Source organism: Haliotis asinina, chromosome 14, assembly GCF_037392515.1.
Source record: "Haliotis asinina isolate JCU_RB_2024 chromosome 14, JCU_Hal_asi_v2, whole genome shotgun sequence".
NCBI classification, from domain to species: Eukaryota; Metazoa; Mollusca; class Gastropoda; order Lepetellida; family Haliotidae; genus Haliotis; species Haliotis asinina.
This window is the reverse complement of record NC_090293.1, coordinates 45,271,285-45,291,052: the sequence shown is the minus strand read 5'-3', so window position 1 is coordinate 45,291,052 and position 19,768 is coordinate 45,271,285. Positions and strand designations below refer to the sequence as shown.

Here is a 19,768-nt window from a genome sequence, read left to right as displayed (position 1 = left end):
TAACTTTGAAGTTATTTCAAGATAAGCATATTCAGGGAAAAACCATATGGGTTAGAGGTTACAACTCTTAGAACAAAATATGACCACCATATTGTTGCTGAAGCTATACTCTCTACCCCCAGAGGATGTTGTGATTGATGAGAAATAAAAATACAAGTGATAAGGGGATACCACTGGCTGATTTCTAGGTTAACTATTTTGATCTCACAAGTTAGCTTTCCGTTTTTCAATTCAAATACCCTTGAAAATTTTCAGCAAACAAGGTTCAAAATATGATATTCCAGGCGAAATTTGTGAAATATTTGGAAAAAGTGTTTCAGATTTCACTTCATAAAATCTATTAAAACAAATTTGTGCAAATGCAATCTTAAGACCGTTTTAACCATCATACAAATACTTTACCTGTGTTTGACTAAAAGCAAGTCGATATATTACCTTGTAACTAAATAATGTGTGTGAGAGTTACTTCTCTTTGTACAGGACTGTATCAACACCAGGGCTGCTTGTATGTTACAAAGGCCGTGCAGCATATGACACCTGCCCTTAAATATCTGTGAAATCCTTCCCTCTCTCCCCCCTAGAGACAGCACCTCACACCAACAGATGACCCCCTCCCATGACTCTCCTGCAGGTCCCTTGCCTTATATTTGAAACACAGCACTATCATCAACCCCGCTTAATGTTGAAAGGGATAAGATAATGTATAACTTTCTTCATTAGCATTCCTTTTAGACTTGTTTGTTTTTAAAACAGCTCATGCATTTTTTTAAAGATTGACCATAACTTGATAAGGATCTATCACTTGTTCCCTACATTGCAAAGCATCAGCAGTTCTTGTCACTGACATCCCATGTGACATTGATCCACATAAACGGCAAACAATTTTTGTGCTGCCTATGTATCATGCCTATGCATGTCCTTAACTCCTCATCACTGACACCTCACTTCATCACATCCTATCTTTATCGATACCCCCTTCATATCCACAGAAAGCAGAGCCACAATCTCAATGTACCAGAAGTACCAACACACAACACTGACTTGTCCTCTCTTTATCACAACATCAGAACACAGCACTGACCCATCTTCTCTTCATCTAACAATACCACAGAGCACTGACCCATCTTTTCTCTCTCTCTTCATCACAATGCCACCACACAAGGATACATGTTTTCTTCATCACACCACAGCCACACAGGTCATATCACATCCCTTTCTCCACCCTCACTGCACTATCCCCACCCCCAAGAATCTACACCTTGACCCCATACTCTCCAGCCCCCCTGCACCATCCTCACCCCCAAAAGCCTTCACCCTAACCCTATTATCTCCACCCCCACTGCACTATCCCCAAACCCCATGATCCTTCACCCACACTGCACTATCCCCACCCGTAAGAGTCTACACCTTGACCCCATCCTCTCTACCACACTGCACTATCCCCACCCCTAAAAGCCTACACCTTGACCCCATCTTGACAGTGAAGCATGGCCGAACACAGCATCACAGTAGACAAATAGTTAGCTTCATGCCTCACACTGCCCTGACCTACGATATGCAGTAGCCATGTGCTTGGAATGAGATGAATGAATCTTTTCTGTAACCCTTCAACAGACAAACAGTAGTTGGCACTTTTCTAACCCCAAGATTACACAGTGATAAAGCAGCTGTCTGTCTGACCTGCACACAAATAGTGGAAGATACCATGCTGGTAATAGAGCAACATGTTGATACTCTTTCTGCATCTGATAGCCATGTGCAGCCAGCCTTCTGCAGTCAGATTTCAACTTTCCTCTCAACAAGTGCCACTTATTTTCACAAAACCCTGTACCAGATACATACATCTCAATTTATGAATAATTTTATTATTCTTTTCAAACCACTTTAAAGATGCATTTGGCTGCTTACATGTTGATAAACATGACCCATTAAAAGGTAGTACTTGCTTTAGTTCTTGGCTGTAAGCATGTATCACCTAATTACTTTAGCTGATAATAATGACGATAAAACAATCTTAGAAAACAACAGTCAAACACAAATATCCTTATTACTTCAACTATAATTAATCAAGTCAAAACAATCAAAATTTTGTTAGTGATATTTGAACATTGTCACTTGTAAATTCCCTAAACAAAGTCTGCCTGGTGTTTGAAGGAGAATTCAAATGAAAATGTCCACCCTTTGGAATAGTCCTGACTATCTCCTCAAGATTCTACAAGCATCAAAAGCAAAATAGTTAAAAAATGGATCACTGCAGATCAGCGACACCAACTTATATTTGTCCTAACCCGGATTGTTTGGAGAATGTGGCTAAGATGAAACGTGGATGAAACCTGTTGCTTCTGAATCAGTCTACATGCTGAATTACTTCTTCTTTCCTTCCTTCTTTCCTTCCTTCCTTCCTAGTCCTAAGCTAGCTATTTGGCCTTGACACATTACAACAATGTTCTCTCTTTGAGAGGCATTTTAGAGTGAGTGAGTGAGTTTAGTTTTACACCACACTCAGCAATATTCCAGCAGTATGACAGCAGTCTGTAAATAATTGAGTCTGAACCAGACAATCCAGTGATCAAGAACTGATGACATGAGTCAACCAAGTCAGCATGCCTGACAACCCAATCCTGTTAATCGTCTCTTAAGACAAGCATAGATCACTGAAGACCAATATTCTAACCCACACCTTCATGGACAGGCATTTCAGAAGTTGTATAGGTGAAGAAGAACCAAGGTCTACAGATAAAAAGTTGACTATCCAATGAATTTTGTTTTCCTACAACAAGGTTGTATTTTATATTAAATCTTGTAAAACATTATCCATTCTTTATTTGTTAACTAGGACAGACCTTGTTGGGAAGGGGTGCGTGGATTTTACTATTTTGTTAAATTCCTGCACTTTACTCTACGTATGTAAGGATTTGAACCCAGTCCTCCACATGATAAGGGAAAACTTTGTTGCTTTACTACCCATCACATCCTTGTGCGTGAAGAATTTAGAAGTGTTAAGAGAACCCTACATGTTGTAGCATTCAGCAACTGGAATACATAATTATTTTCATAATCATTATGACACAGATCATAATTCATGCTTAAACAGATGGTTCAGAATTATTCCAAACGTATACCAACCACAAAAATTACATTTACAGCTTTCTCAAATCAACTTTTTGCAGAACATATTATGATGTATGTCATATAACCATTTAATATCCATGTTTCACTATCTCAAGTTCTCTTTATCAACCACAGCCAGGCCCATAGGCACAGAAAACAAGGTTGTAGAAAATGGAAAGATGTGTTCTCAACGAATCGGATTTATCGATGTAGTTTTTACCCTCATCTTCCCCCGATGCCACAAGAAGCCATTATCTGGAGGGTGTATCAAGCGAGGCCGGGGATCAAGAGGCAGTGGTCCACATGGCCTAGTCCGCTTCTGTTTTACACTCATTACTGATAACATACAAGGGGGTCACTCATTTTCAGCTTCATTTACTGATAGTGGGAAGAATGCTGACTGGAGACCTCCACACATACCTCCTGCATTGGGTGGGGAATTATCTACTGTCCACATGGATTGTTAACAGGAGCTGGACTACCCACACAGTCAAACTTGTGGACACTGTCTTGTGGACATTTTCTCTACAGAGTCCCAGGGTTTCCGAAGCCATCCACACATACCTCCTACATTGGGTGGGGAGCTGGATTACCCCACAGCCAGACTTGTGGACATTTTTTTTCCTTTTCAACACTCCACCTGCATCTTTACTGGCTTTATAAAAGGCTACATAAATCAGAAAGACAATAAAAAAAACTGCACCAAACATTATACAAAGCATTGTAAAGAACCAATCTCTACAATGGGTCTAGAAAACTCCTTTAATCTCCAAACAAGGCATACAAAACTCCACCAGTCATCAGTAAGAGCATACAAAATTCCCTTCATCTCTACACAAGGTGTACAGAATTCCCTTGATCTCCAAAAGGTATGCAGAATTCCCTTATCTCCACACACATCCCAGCAAACTCCACACTCCACACAAAGAATTACAAACTCCAAACAGAGCATTAAAAACTCCACTAATCACCATACAGAGTACTTTCACAGCACTCTTCCATTCATTACAGAGAGCACTAATAACTCTACCAGTCATACACCAAGCAAATAACACCCCTCTCTTTCTATTCCCCCACCCCACCAACCACCTCCAACTTTCACTCCCAACAGGATCAATCCTTTCCCTAGCATACAACAGAACATTAAAACATTCCAGAAAGAAAAACACAATGATATAAGCTGTAAAACTCTTTATGCTACACTAATCATTACAGACTTCAACTACCCATCTAATGACTGCATCCATATATTGTACCAATATCCTTATCAAACCAAAATGTCAACACAGAACCCATCTTTCAGTCAATATGCTACGTTAGGACTGTCCATCAATGAAAAAGCATTTGACTTGAAATATTTCAGCTGCAACCAAACTTGGAAGCTGTCAGAAAACTGATTGCTTCCTGTCACTGACGACTTCCGAAAAAACTGGTCCAAATATCTGTACTCCTATTTACTTCAGTGCCACTTTTATTCAATAATCTGCAACAAATGTGTTTTAGGTTTCTATTAGAGGAATTAATGAAAGTAATTGTTAATTTTCTTCTAGTTACAGGAAATCTTACCCTCACCCTACTGTAGTCAAATCTGTCTGTAAACGGGATGCCAGTTTTGACAAATTGATGACAGCTCCCAACCTAACATATCATTTCCTCATGATAGCCGCTGACAGGCCTCCAAAATTGTTTCTGACCAAACAAATAACAACTGCATCGAATGTTTATATTTTCTTTCAATTTGGCTACAGGTTCTCCCAACCTGGTCACTTGCCAATAAATTCTTATCTTACATAAAATCTGTGTATGGATGTCGCTTATTATGACGAAATATTGTACTAATGAGAAAATGGAGGGAAGTGAGCACAGTTTATCAACATCCTGTAATTTCTGCAATGAAATACCGGAAGTGGGAGATTTAACAACATAAAAACATAAGACGTGAGAAGGAGCGAGTTGTAGATAATTAAAACACAGAACCGTCCCTAAGATGTATATCAAACCCTGGATTCATAAACAAGATGAGGTCAACAGGGCAACAAATTAACACAATGTGGAAAAGTATTTCTTAAAAATATTCAACTTAGACGTTCTTCACAAACAGCTAATTATATTTCATGTGCGTAATTGTAACTTAAATTTTGTCAAAACTGCTTAAACTGAAGAAAAAAAGAGTGAAAAGTCATTAAGGTAAAGGTGTTTTAGTGAAAACTTGATATTACTCTTACGTCGTAGTATCTCCTGCTGATCAGTTTTCATGGATAAATTTACATGTACACATCGCAAAACACAGCAAGAACACATTTAAACACATATCAATTCAATTTTCTTATGCAAGAATATGATAACTATGTAAAGATGAAGAGTGCTTTTAGAGTAGAAGTATGACTCCTGAAAACAGCCCAGAGTACTATCTAGCATCAATGGAAGACAAAATAATACTGAAAAACATGTGTTTAGTATGTCAGGTAATGCATGTTGGAGTGATATGGCAAACTAGCTTTGATATCCAAAAAGAGTTTTATGTTTTCCTCGTGACAGGTGTGGCAATCAGATGAAAGTGGATCAGAGACAGATAGGAATAGTATTTTCTACCATAGTAGCAAACGAGTGAGCTTAGTTTCATGCCACTTTTAGCAAAGATGCCTGCAATATCATGGTGAAGGACACCAGAAATGGGCTTCATATGTTGTACTCACGTGGGGAATCAAACCTTCACCTGTAGTAATACACACTGTAGATTTTGAAGTAAGCTACAGTAAGACACAGTATCAGCTAGTGAGTATGGTCTTAAGTCACTTCTGAAAGAATTCCAGAAATATAGCAGGGTATATCACAAATGGGCTTCAAAGCACAGCATAAGCAATTTTCATTACAGACATCCTGGATGCTTTCATGAACAGTTATGGTAAGTTCTGATTTTTTCACTTGATATAATGTTCAGGCAAATACTATGAATTAATTATCCAATTTCAAGATAATTATATTATCAGAGAATGGTAATTATCATAACATATAGGAATACACCCTGAAAAGTTCATTTTTCATGGATATTTATGCCGACACAGTCTTGTTCAATATCATGGTTCATTGGAGAGTCTTATTCATGAAAACAACAAATCTGACAGATCTGTTTGTATTCATTTGTAGTTTATCAAATTTTGAAAAGCTAAAAGTCGTTCTTTAGACCTAAATATTGGGAAACTTATGTTCGATCACAAAGTTAACATCTTGATGTCATGGCATGGATATACAAGTCTTGAGCATAGATATAAGATAAGTCACAAAGGGTATATATTTCTTTTATCTATTGAAACGTGGCACTGTTCCACTTGTTTTTCTACTTGACTTTATTACATTCTTCACTCCTGTGGCCCTATTAATCTAACAAGGATAGTGACAGTGACAGGTTTCGAAATTAATTCATAAAAGAAACCTCATGATCAAATTTCCCCATAGCTGAGTCAGACTCTTCACGTTTGTAAACAAAAATGTGCTGACATCATCAAAAAATTTAAGGCTCATCATGTCACAATTTGAAATAAACTTACAAGTTTCAAAAAGTTCATACTTTGGTAAAAAATGACTGAAAGAATAATTGTAGGAAGAAGCTGATATCATGGAACAAAATATGCCACACAGGACTGGAAGACGCTTTATTACATCCTCATGGCTGGTGTAATAAGGATCTAAACAGAGAACCTCTGTCAGAAAAGAGCTGCTGTCTGGGTTCAAACAACAATGACAAAATTTGCAAGAAATCTGCAGTAAAATCAGTATTGATTGTATGATTCGAAGATGTATCACAAGAAATGACTTACCTGTTTCTGGAGTCCATCCTTGATCGTCTGTAGCTGTGCAATCATCTCATTGAGCTTCTGTTCCTTGTCCTGAACTGGGCCATCACTGGTTAGAATCTGCTGCACACTCTCAATCACCCCAGGTTCCTTTTCTTCTGTTGTCTTTGTCATCATGTCCTTGATATCAGTGTCCTGGCTTTTAGAGTTCAATCGTCGCAAAACACTCGCCATAGATTTCTTATGCAGCCCTAAAGAAGGCTTTGTTGTAGTGATACAGTTATTGTTGTTTTGCAATGAGCTGTGACACTCGTCACTGTCTGATTCCGCAGAGTGATGGTTGCCCAAACGATCAACAAGTCTCTGCTTCTTGCGAGGAAGTCTGTCCGAACCAGTGTCCGAAGAATCGTTATCACTGTGGTCAAACTGAAGAAACTGATGCGGCAGGTGTGGCTCTGTGTCACCTTCCGAATCAAAATGGTTATTGTCACAGTCTGAGTTGAGAGTTTGTCGCTCAAGTACGACGTCGTCCTTACTTAATTTTGTTGGGGTGTTTTTTCGCTTAGAAGACATACTCCTGTAAAAAGAGAAAAAGGTAATGAATCCAATGAATCCTTTTCATTTATTGACGTCATCAGGTCTGGTGAAGTCGATGATCATTCCTGTATAAAACACACTCAGCTGAAAAGCAAGAAATTATTTACATGACACAATCAATCATGCATACACTCAAACATTGGGAAATGACACAGTGAAGAAGTGGAGCGTGCTTCGTTGCTTACATTTGTGGCATGGTGTCAATCTGAGAAAATCATCTGACACCCACTTCCGCAGCAGTTAAGTTTCAAATATCCCAAAGACTATCAAGTTAAGATGTGTGAATCTTGCTGCAAGAGTGAACAATTCTCTGAAAGCAAAGATGAAACAGAAATCACAAAGAAAATGGAAATCCCGTGTACAGAAGCACACTGAAAGTATGGTGCGCATTAACTAGCCTACCAAATTAAACCAACTTGTGCAGAGTCCCAATCACAGGCAATTGAACCATTTCCATTCTTAGGCCCGTTGGACTGAATGTTATCTGGAAGCATGCTTATTCCTCAATCTCATCAATTCATGGTTTGACAGGCATTATGCAATCTACACAATGGCACAAAGTGTTGCAGCAGTGACTCTGTCAGAGGCGTTGTTTGTGTGCTGAGTTGTTGGCAGCAGAGGGATACACCACAGCAGACGCAAAGTAGCAGACGCAACATAGAGCTGCAGCAGACGGCAAGAGAGAGAGAGATTTGATAACTGGTAATGAGTGTATATGTGTGACTACCCCTTCTCATCTCCATGTGTTCCCTGTCTTTGCTGAGAGCGCAGAGATAATACATAAGAGAGGCCAGGACCTATAGAGTGACTGCCCTTGCATGGTTTATACTAAGAGATGGGTTTATTCATTTCCATAACCCCGTGTGTTCAAGCAGACTTTTCTACGTGCAATTCGGCATCAAATAGAAGAATTCTCCTCCACAAAAACGTCAGTGTGACAAGCCGGCTATTGTTGGAGGACTTGTGAGGATCTCCTGTGTAGCCAACTTAGGGACCTGTGTAATATCTGTATACTATGATAGTTGCTGAAATGTAAACCAATTTACTTTTTTGTGAAAAAAGCTTAAATCTTGTCTTTCACTGATCCAAGTTACAAATTGTGTGTGTCAACAGTTTCGAAAGGCGATTTAGCAGATAATATTTCCAAATTGTTAACAGTGTAAACAACAAGTCCCTTATCGCACAGAATAGTAACAGATCAACAATTCACCACAGATACATCTGCCACTTTTTTCTGGCATTGCTCAAATTTCTTTTCTCTAGTGCCAGAAATAAAGTATGGATTTTATCAATTGTGGTATTTCTGCAACAAGTCTTATAACGAGAGTTTTAGCTGAGGTAGATTATGGGGAGATGGGGGTAGGGGGGATCCTGAGAAGGGGAATGTTTGGATGAAGTGTCCCTCTCTCCTGATAACATCTCCTGATAGATAGACTCAGTATGCTGTAAATACACACAAAGACATTTTCCTATTGCAGATCATTTCAGGATAAACACCTCGCAGTACAAGGCCTGATGTCTGGAAAAGAACTGGTATCTACATCTGTTGACAATGACAGAAATATTTAAGACTTATTCAGTCAACATCCTCTCACTTTTCACTCGTTTTCAAGGAAAATCTAAAACAGTATCTTTCTTTTTTATGATATTTCCTTCAAAAAAATAACTGAATTTTGTCAAGTAAGAACTCTTGTTGAAATTATACTCAGATATTGTATATTCTGGTTGATATTATGTCTCAATATTGCATGTTCTTGATAAGATAATGTCTTAGTAATACATATCCAAATGAGATTGTGTCCCAATATTGCATATCCAAATGAGATTGTGTTGCAGTATTGAGAATACTTGATGAGATAATGACTTAGCTGAACATATTCTGGAGGACATTTTTTCCCAATATTGTTTATTCTTAATGATATTGTCCCAACATTACACATTCTGAATGAGAATGTCCAACTATTGCATATTTTGAATGAGAATGTCTCAATGTTGTATTTTCTGAATGAGAATGTGAGAATATTGCTTATTCTGGATGCAAATGTGAGAATATTGTTTATTCTGGATGAGAATGTGAGAATATTGCTTATTCTGGATGAGAATGTCTCAATATGCATCTGCAGCCTTTAATGAATGTATTTTAAATTCCGACAACCCCCTTCCTCCAATTAAACATCGTTGTAGGTCTTCACCTTCATCATGACTTGACAGAGGTATCTTGTATGTTTTGAGTACTTTAGGAAGCATATCTTCACCTCTTACATTAACCTTAATAAGCATCACCAAAGCTCAACACAATTATATGATCATGGAGCACATATTAGTAACCTAATTCCAAGTATGAAGAGTTTCACATCGGGAGAATTGTTTCTGAAAATTCATCTACTATCACAAACATCTCTGAACACTCTACAAGACGCAGTGCAGCAACAACCTTCAACCACAATGATACATTTTTCAGGATACACATGCAACAAACTAGTCCAACCTACCTCAAAAGAACCACTGTCCTCTATAAAATCATAACTCTTTCATCAATATGTTCTGTCTCGGAAATACAATAAATATGATCTTTATATACTGGCAAAGACCTTAAACTTAACACACTTTTTTGAAAAATTGACTAGTTCCTCCCTTATATATTGCCAGAAAAAGAATTTGACATGACATGCTTTTGAGGAGTTGGTTAGGATACTGTTTGTAAGGACTGGCGGAGAGGCAGTAGCATTCTTTGAGTGATAAATTAGGTGATATGGACTGAGCTCCTGGCACTGCTGGCCAGAGTTTGATAAGAGAGGGGTATAACCTGCCATAATTACCCCCTCACAACTGACATAACGTTACTGTCCAATAGCTACTGTTTAATTAGCAGCCCTCCTGTCATGACAAGCATGGAATTGGACAAAGCTTCTGGCATGGTAATCTCCAAGATGTGCTTATCTACTCTGAACAAACACAATAAGCAAATCGAAAGCACATTTCCACCTGTCAGACTTGGCAGCAAAAAATGGCAAATGCCACAAATGGACGGGGTTGAGTGTTGGAATCGAGTCTGACTTTTGTAGGAGGGAAACAAAACAACGGTATGTATTGGGAAGACTATCAACAAGGGAACAACATCTTGAAGCAGAACAGGAAAACTGGAGAGATTAGGATGCATTCCAGCCTAGATGGGTATCTGGAGAAGGGTGGCATTGGCCTTCATCATTCGGCTCACTCTCGACATGGCTTTGTGTTTCTCCCTGATTACACAACACATTGCTAACAGCTGAGGCACCATGTCCGTGATGGATTTCAAGTCTTTAACAACATACTTTAAACCCATCACAACATGCCTCTGTAAGATACGGCATGTTTATTGTCTCATATACAGTGCTCACTGGTCATAGTCACACTGACCACTCACAGCTCTAGATAAGGGTCCTATCGATGTATGTACAGATCACAAATATGCACATTATGGTAGGAAATAATTGAGCAAACAGTACATACACACCACAGCAATGGTGTATGGTCTTAAAATCATTTACAGGCATATTTATCTGAAAAAGTATTGCTTTATTGTTTATTGACCTGTATACAGAAGAGTAGCATTGTTGAGGTGCATATATGAAGCATATATGAAATGCCATTAAATTCCATTCAGTACTCGAAGTTTTTTTATGTAATCCTATATCGAACAAAATTGGAGTACATACTCCTGATGTTGAAAAAGTATCTGGAGCCGTGCCACTGACAGCTGTCCATTAGAACTGGAAAGCATAATTTATCATATGCACGTGACAAATATCAGCAAATTGAAAAACAGCTTTTATTATCCAACTTAAGATTCAATCAAGCGTAAAAGGCAACCTAGTGCTATACCAGTATGAATGGATCACTTTAAATTAGCAATGACACAAGGTATTACCGTTGAAAGGGTACTTGCCTTTTTCACCAGAAACACCTGTATTTACATATATTCATAAAACTGTATTCGTATATATGAGTTACTAAATCTCCTACATGAATTGTTATGAAGATTAGCTATTAAAACTAAACCAAATTATAATTTCTGAATATTGATTTTGTACTAACTGAAACTGATTGTAGAATCTTGTTAACAAGGTTACATGCCTCTCTGGCAAATAATGGTGCTGTTCAAGAGATGACAAATTAGCGACATATGTTCTTTTGGCAGAGATATTCATATCATCCAAATGGAAGTGAATGTCATTGAGAAAGCGCCCAATTCTAGAGTTTGGTAGACTTCCAGATCATGTGGTATGCTGAGAGTGACAAATTATCGACAGAATGTTAAGTGTTACACTACAAAGGGTTCAGTTTATAAAGTGTTTAAAATTAAGAGTACAGCATAGACTGGTTTGTACAGTGTGAAATTAAAGAAATAAAAAATAATCAATATTAAAAATTTAGTTTAAAAATATAAGAAACGGAAATGACAAATCCTAAACTACAGAACGCCTACAGAACCGAGAACGACCCTTCCTTGGTGATCAAGAATTGCCATAAAGGATTTCCAATTAAACAACAGGATCTTCAGATTACTCACCATGTGTTGAAAACAACTCTTTGACAATATCACCTGTTATCCCCCGGCGCCATTTCTTTCAGAAAACGGAAAAATAATTCAAACACTCCTTAGATATGGAATGTGCACCGATCCTGGTTTCCTGTGCCCTGGTATTGTACCAATTTGACATCTTGCTCACCTGACACGCAGCGACATAAACCAAGCATTATCTTCAACCTCTTTTGTGAACATGGCCCTTATCTCCGTCAAACCTGGCTCTATCAAACTGTCCTTGGAGTTCTTCCACAATAATTTCAACTATGGAACTGGTACGGCCAACTTGCTTGTGTTTAATGCCTTAAACACTGACTACATACCTATTCCAAGTTTTCATGAATGACCTCAGCGCCACAGGTGCCGATAATATCGGTTTGATAGTGCTCTGTTATTTTTCGTCCTCATGGGCTTCATGCAGTAGCTAATTACAAAGAATGGCCCAGCTACTTACTACAACACAGGGTGCTTGTATCTAAATTTGGGGAGCATTATCTAGAAGATAATTCCTGGAAATGCTGTGAAATTTTTGGCATATCGTGTTGATTATGAAGGTTTTTCTAGAAAAGAATATTCTTGTGAATGAACTCCTTTAGTGTCTGATGAATGGTTCCAATTCATAATAAAAAAGCACAATTTTCAAATAATTATTATGAAAACTAAGCTACAAGAAAATATGGTAAGATTCCATTTCCAGGCTATGTTTGTGAATCACCATCAAACCGTGAAGACACCAGGTGTCTGAGAAGCAGAAAATATGGCCATCGGGTATCAGTGTGAGTTCTTTTGAATGGACTGAATGAGAGATTGAGTGAGTTTAGTTCTACGCCATACTCCGCAACATTCCCGCTATAAATAATCGAGTCTGGACCAGATAATCAAGTGATCAACAGCATGAGCATCGATATGCGCAACTGGGAACCGATTACATGTGTCAACCGAGACAGCGACTCTGACCACCTGACCTCGTTAGTCGAATGGACTGAGAAATCTGAAGACATGACTATTTAGATATCAATAAAATAAAATAAATGCTTACACTGATAAACATTAGATTACATAGTTCTCATGGCACTTTATTACAATTTTACATTAACAAACAGTCCAGGGTGATGTTGCACAAAACAACATTAAGACTACCTTAAGTCTTTGCTGAGGTCTGCTGTATAAAACAACTTTAGCTCTAAACTTGATGATTATGATGATGGTGTTGGGTCTTATTCCTAGCAATAGCACTGGCATAAAACAACATTCCTTCTCTGCCCTGTCGTAATCCTCTTGCTCACAAACTATCCCTAACACCTGACGCATGTAAATACCATATGAAGATCATGATTAATAATTATCACTGAATCTAATTTAAAAAATCATCAAAGACCAACCATGAATGAACAACTATCCGTAACAAAAAGCCAGGTGCCCTCTGCAACCACAGCACTGCGCTATTCACACATCTTTCAATGAAGTGGACACAGCACTACGCCATTATCACATCTTTCAATAAAGCGGACACAGCACTACGCCATTCACACATCTTTCAATAAAGTGGACACAGCACTACGCCATTCACACATCTTTCAATAAAGTGGACACAGCACTACGCCATTCACACATCTTTCAATCTTTCCATAAAATGGAGCAAAATAAAAACACAAACTTTTAAAAAGTCCAACAATTATATAAGATATACTACAAACAAGTTATCATGAAGGATTAAGTAAACTAATTTGAATTAATTTGTTCTTAACTTATTTTGAGTAGTGTTATCATTCACAGAATCAGTGTATTAATCTAACTAACAGAGTTTCTTGAAGCTTTAACCCTCTAACTTATATATGCCGACACCAATGCTATGAATGATTCCAGTCAATCTGCCAGAGGGACTGGGCATAACAGATTAAGGGTTAATACAGATTTTATTGGCAGTGTATCTAGTGGTGTGGGGCCCTCAGGGCAACTGTTGAGGGGGTGCCTGTTGACCCTACTTGACCTATAGCAGGGCAGGACCCTGCCTGAGATAGGTGCAGTTCATTCAACACTATTATAGCTATCAGTAGTTCAACACATCATCTTACACATGCCCGCTACATATTTCACTTCAACACCACTCAAAACAGGAAAATATTTATGCAATACTTGTCATTAAAATAAATTGCATATTTAATAATTTGTAAATTCTGCATTGATTGTTTCGGAACAAGAAACTATCTAGATGTCACAGTTGTTTACATTTCTAGTAAAAACTAGTTTTCCTTTAGAAGAACACACTTTAAAATTTGTTGTTACATTTTATATCATTTTATTTTTAACACTTTAGATTAAAATGTTAGCTTTAAAAATGTTAGAAATAAAACTAATATTCATCATACAGTATTTCCAAGGCAACTAGCAAGAAATTGATTTGATTCACTTTGATTCATCTAAAAAAAACCCCACACATTAAATCATAAAGTTTGAATTCTATACTGATGGTTCATGAACAAAAAATAATTGTCAGTAGTTGTTTATTGGCTTGATGATAAAAAAACAGAATCAGATGAAATTCATTTCAATATTTCCTTGTTGGATACATTAACTGCATAATATATTATTATTATTATAGATACAAATATTAAAGGAACATGTATTCAACATACAGTTAACAATTTCTTTAAGGGATACAACCTTTCTCATAGCAAAAACTGTTCACATTAAGGAATCCATTGCTGAAATATAAAAAAAAAACTCTTTCATTTGAATTTTTGTTTTCTGTAACGTATCAAAATTATGGTGCATCTAATGGAACATATGAAACTGCACATTAATTAAACTAGTTGCACTATTGAACCAAATGTTCCTCATTTCATTTGAACCTGATTTTTTCTCTCCTATTATCATAATTTTAACATTCAAAATATAAATGCTTTTCTTGGTTGAAACTGAAACCAATCGAACCAGTAACTTTCAACACTTTCTACAGAAGAAGTAACAACATTATCAGATCTGATAAATAAAGTTTTATTTTCGTAATTTTTTATATGGAACCAATAGTTTGTATAAAAACAGTGAACTGATTGCACATGTAAAAGCTCCACAAAGCCAATTCCAAACTTGGAGGAAATGGTACTGAAACTATATCTCCCCAAATTCTTGCAGTAGTTTAAGATTGTTGATATATTTTTTCACAGAAACTGTTTATTTTTGGCAGAATTCAATGGAGCGTAATGATCTTGCCCCAAGATATTTCTTTGAGACGATTTCAAAACGAGAAACATTAAATCAATGCAGTGATTACTGAAATGAAAACAAGTGATCTTTATCTTACTTTCTTAAACTTCTGCCAAGTAGCAGAATTCACAGACTGAACATTGAAAAAGTTAATCGAAAGTATTAACGTTTGTTCACATCTCTTAACCGTGAAAAACGCAATCTGACTACCACAATAACATCAAAGAAAATATACAAAACTTGAGAAAATTTCATGAACGTCAAAAACTACTGTTTCCCTCCACAAATTGTTATTCAAAAGAGCAAAAAATACCTCCTTTGTTGTGCTTAAACATGAAGCACAAGCACCTGTGCAAGAAATCCGTTTCCAGACTACAAAAATTTGATACTCCTGTGTACAGGAAAATGTATAATTAATACATGCAGGGAAATTACTTCGTCTTTATGATGTTTGGGATGGGAACATACATGCCGCATTGCATATCATGAGAAAATTTCTAGCAAAGAATGCAAGATCATTTTGGTCCAATCTTGGATGAAATATTCCCCATGTTGTTTCTTTGATGCTGTTGTCCTCGAATATGAAACCTAAACAAGCTGAAGGAACAACATGCTACTATGAAAAGATTTTGACAATAAATAAATGTCAATTACAAAAACAGACATAAAACCTTGGCAATGTTTTGTCAACAGAAAACCCTAAATGTATTTTCACAAATAATGTTTATGGGCATATACTATCTGTTATTGTTTTTGTAAGAACAGCAATGGGTATTTCTCAGTAGATAACAACCCTTTCCATATTCATAAAAACAATCTACTTGCAAAATAATTCTAAGGTACTTGAAAATGCAAAAAATATAGAAATTGGTGAATAACTTCGAACATTTTCTAAATTTACAATACATTTCCCTAAAAAGTGGTTATCAAAGATGTTTATTGATGGTTATCATTTTATGATGGTTATCATTTTAAGAAATTGTCAAAACTGTATAAGATTTGATCCACCAAATTTAATATAGAATGTAAAAAGCATCTCATGGAATCAGAACAAACATGTCTCTTGAAAAAAAAAAAGAATTACACAGAATGTGAAAAGCATATCATGGAACCATTACAAATATTTAACTGTTTTAAAAAGAAAGAAGATCACTAATATGATTCACAATTCAAGATTCAGTCTTCCAAAGCTGAACAGATACAACTCAATAACAATCAATAAACTATTGAAAATGTTTATAGACAAGCAGCATTTTAAAATGAAAAAAACTATCCTTAGAACATACCAAAACATTGTTGTAATCCGAGCTGCTCTGGAGACGACAAACAATTGAACTTCTATTTTAACTAATGAACCTTATATGCATTTCTACTCATGAATATTCATTAGGTAAGTAAGTAGATAACGCAAATCTCTTGTCCAGCCGTATATAACTTTCCAGCTTTGATGAATGACTACACATCGTTATAATGACTGTTTGTCATCCATATGTACAACGGATGACGAATATGACAAATCACACTACCTGGTATCAATTTGACGGATTATAATTGCTCCAGTTGTACATTTTGTAGCGAAAATCACTGCAGGCTGCTATGAATTATGGGAAAAACAATGTTCAGGGTCGTTAATTCCCATCATCGTTTACTAAGCCTTAGGTTATTATGGCCCATAATTAATTTTCTCAATGATACAATATATATCAGGGTCAGAGATCACATTTCAAGATTTTGCTGCATTCTATAATAGATATGTTTATGAAATAAGAAGTTTCAGTTTCATGAACAAGTTGAAGTGGAGTACTTAATCCTTAGTTATTGGTTATCCCCTCCCTTCTTTAAACCAGTCACAAGATTTCATTTCGTTCATCTATTTCATTATCCGATTTATACAGCTGTAAAGTTCATTGGAATGGTAGCCATGGAAATTAGAAATGTTGCATGTTTATTTCAATTAACTTCTGTAAGAAATATTCGGGAATAAATGTGTTTGAAAATATCAAGAATGTTCACAGATAGGGATATAATTTCGAAAATTATTCACTGAGCACGTAATCATTGCAATGTCACTGTTAAAATTTGTAATCTAAAGATAAATTTAATAATAAAAAATCTAAGAAAGATGAAAACTGCCAAAATGATTGGAGTAGGAGTGAAAAAAACCCAAAAAGAATATTTCTTTTCACATTTTGATGATTCTAATACTTTTTATTTTATCATTCGACTGTTCCTTCTCAAAGCCAAGCAGTGTGAAGTCGGAATGCATCCAATTCATGCCTCATTGAACACGCATAAAACTATTAGAGCCTCAACGCGCTTTGTAGTTGTGAGCCTATTAATCACGATGATCAATATTGCTAGAGGTTTAATGAATTGCTGATCGCTTGCAGTGTAGGGTTAGACTTGACCCCTCGCTGGCTTCCTACACTTCAGGCTATGTTAAAGTGTAAAATTCTCATGTAAAGTAATCAGTCATTATATGGGATTACACTGACTTTGTCACCCATACTAATTCCTCATACCTCACAATGCTCCAGATTTATTGCTTGCTTTTCAATGGCCCACTTTTGTGTTGGCAAACAACGCTTTTTTACAGATATTGATTTCAAATTTGTCCATTGTCTGAGACAGGAGCCTTGTAAAAAGACAACAAGGAACTTCACAATATTCCGCGATTAATCTCTCGAATATTCATGGTTTAAACACTATTTAATTTCTCCCTAACGAGACTGCAAGGGATGAGATTTAAATAGGCCTTATTACAAATACATTAAGTGGATAGTTTCTTATAACATCAAAAAGTGACATATATTATGTTTTTAGAAATTTCATCTTGCATCCACAGGAAACCTCCCTCCTTAACCCGTCAACCTTGATATAAGATATTTTATTAAAATGTCGTACAAACCATCCCAATAATCATGCTCCTTCCTTTCTCCATCAACAGCACAAGATGTGTCCTAAATATTTACATATTATATATGCCAACCCAAAAAGAACGTTAGTTATTGGCAGGATAACCAAAGAATTCTGACTTTTATATTTATTTTTTTTATTATTTTTTCTACCATTTGGAATTTTCCTATTAGTCTTGTATTAAGAAAAGATCTTTATTCCCATCCATGAAACAGAAAAAGTTACTTCATTCATTATTATCCATTAAATATTTTTCAAAAGGATTCTAAAGTTTTAATCACCCAACTTAGGATCTGAAATCAAAGAAATATCTCACAGAAAACAGAAAGACAGAGATATGAAGATTTTGCCATTTCTTCCATTCATTGGAATCAGTATCAAATATCTAAATCTTAACAAAAGATAGAATATTACTAACATGAAACATGAATCAAGATTCAAGATTCAATGCAACTCTTAACAAACAAATATTTGATTTCCAAATTACAAGCACATATAGGATTTGCCAGTTTATCAAACAAAATTTTTACCATTTCTTATCAGTGAGATGGAATCAATGCAGATATCTACATTTTCAGTAGTCAAAAAACTTTACTAATATGATTCAGCTTTTAAGATTCAATGTGACGCCCCAGCAAATATTTGATCTCTATATAACAAACACTAGAATGAATACAGGCTTGTCAGTTCACCAAACTTGTAAAATATACACGTTTATGGACCTGATTTCTCAAAATGGATAAAGAAATAGTATTACAATACCATTATTGGTAATTAAGTTTTGATAAAACCTAAATGAAGACCCATGTTTTCTGGTTTAAGAAGCTCACAGAAGAAAGCCTTGACTCGTTTGATTATAATCAGCCTTTTCGCTACAGTAGATAGAGACAGGCCAGATGGGAAGAAAGATGGACCAACTGAATCAGTGCCAAACACTTTGATGGTTGAAAAACCTTCTGCAAACTTTACATTAATTTATCAATATCAAACACAAAAATCCACCTGTTTTCACATTTTATGAACAATCAGCTGTGGCAATTTGTCAAAATATGCAATATACGTAACCTAAGAGAAAGCTAACAGAGGTGGATTGGCTGAGAGAAAACCGATGTTCCATTTACAGGATGCCTGCACTATGGAGGCACAAAATGTAGGATATGAAATAAAAAAAGATTTGTAAATGTAAAGTTGAATTAGGAAAAACGATAACTCATAATAATTGGTCATCCACCTTCCAAATGATGGAAATATATACAGTAATTGCCATGTATGGTGATTGTATTAATCTAGCTATAACTACATAGGTTATTAAAGCTGACATCTTCCACACTCCCAGAAAGCATGTTATCGTTATATTCACAAAATAACACCAAAACAGCCTAAACACTTCCACCAAAATCAGATAAAATGGAAACTAATTTTTACCAAGAATGAAATATGTCTAAAATGCTCAGATGTGTGTCAGCTATACAGAATGCCTCGGTCTTTGATTAATTTGGACAATAGGTGGACTCCAGCTGTGACAAGGTTGTTTAAATCACTAATAGTCTTCTGTATAAAACTGTCATAATACATA

The 19,768-nt window shown here is 36.2% G+C and overlaps 1 protein-coding gene across 5 annotated transcripts in view; it reads right to left on the bottom strand.

The window, feature by feature from the left end:
• The window catches only part of LOC137260928 (transcription factor SOX-5-like), a 244,083-nt gene that overhangs the window by 47,694 nt on the left and 176,621 nt on the right, over positions 1-19,768 (bottom strand). For 4 of the 5 annotated variants that reach the window (XM_067798486.1, XM_067798487.1, XM_067798488.1 and 1 more), the window contains one exon: positions 6,930-7,482. In XM_067798486.1, coding sequence (XP_067654587.1) covers positions 6,930-7,478 — 549 coding nt within the window. In that variant the 5' untranslated portion in view covers positions 7,479-7,482. Of the gene's footprint in view, positions 1-6,929; positions 7,483-7,904; positions 8,189-19,768 lie in introns of those variants that run through there. The other variant, XM_067798484.1, reaches the window with a different exon arrangement.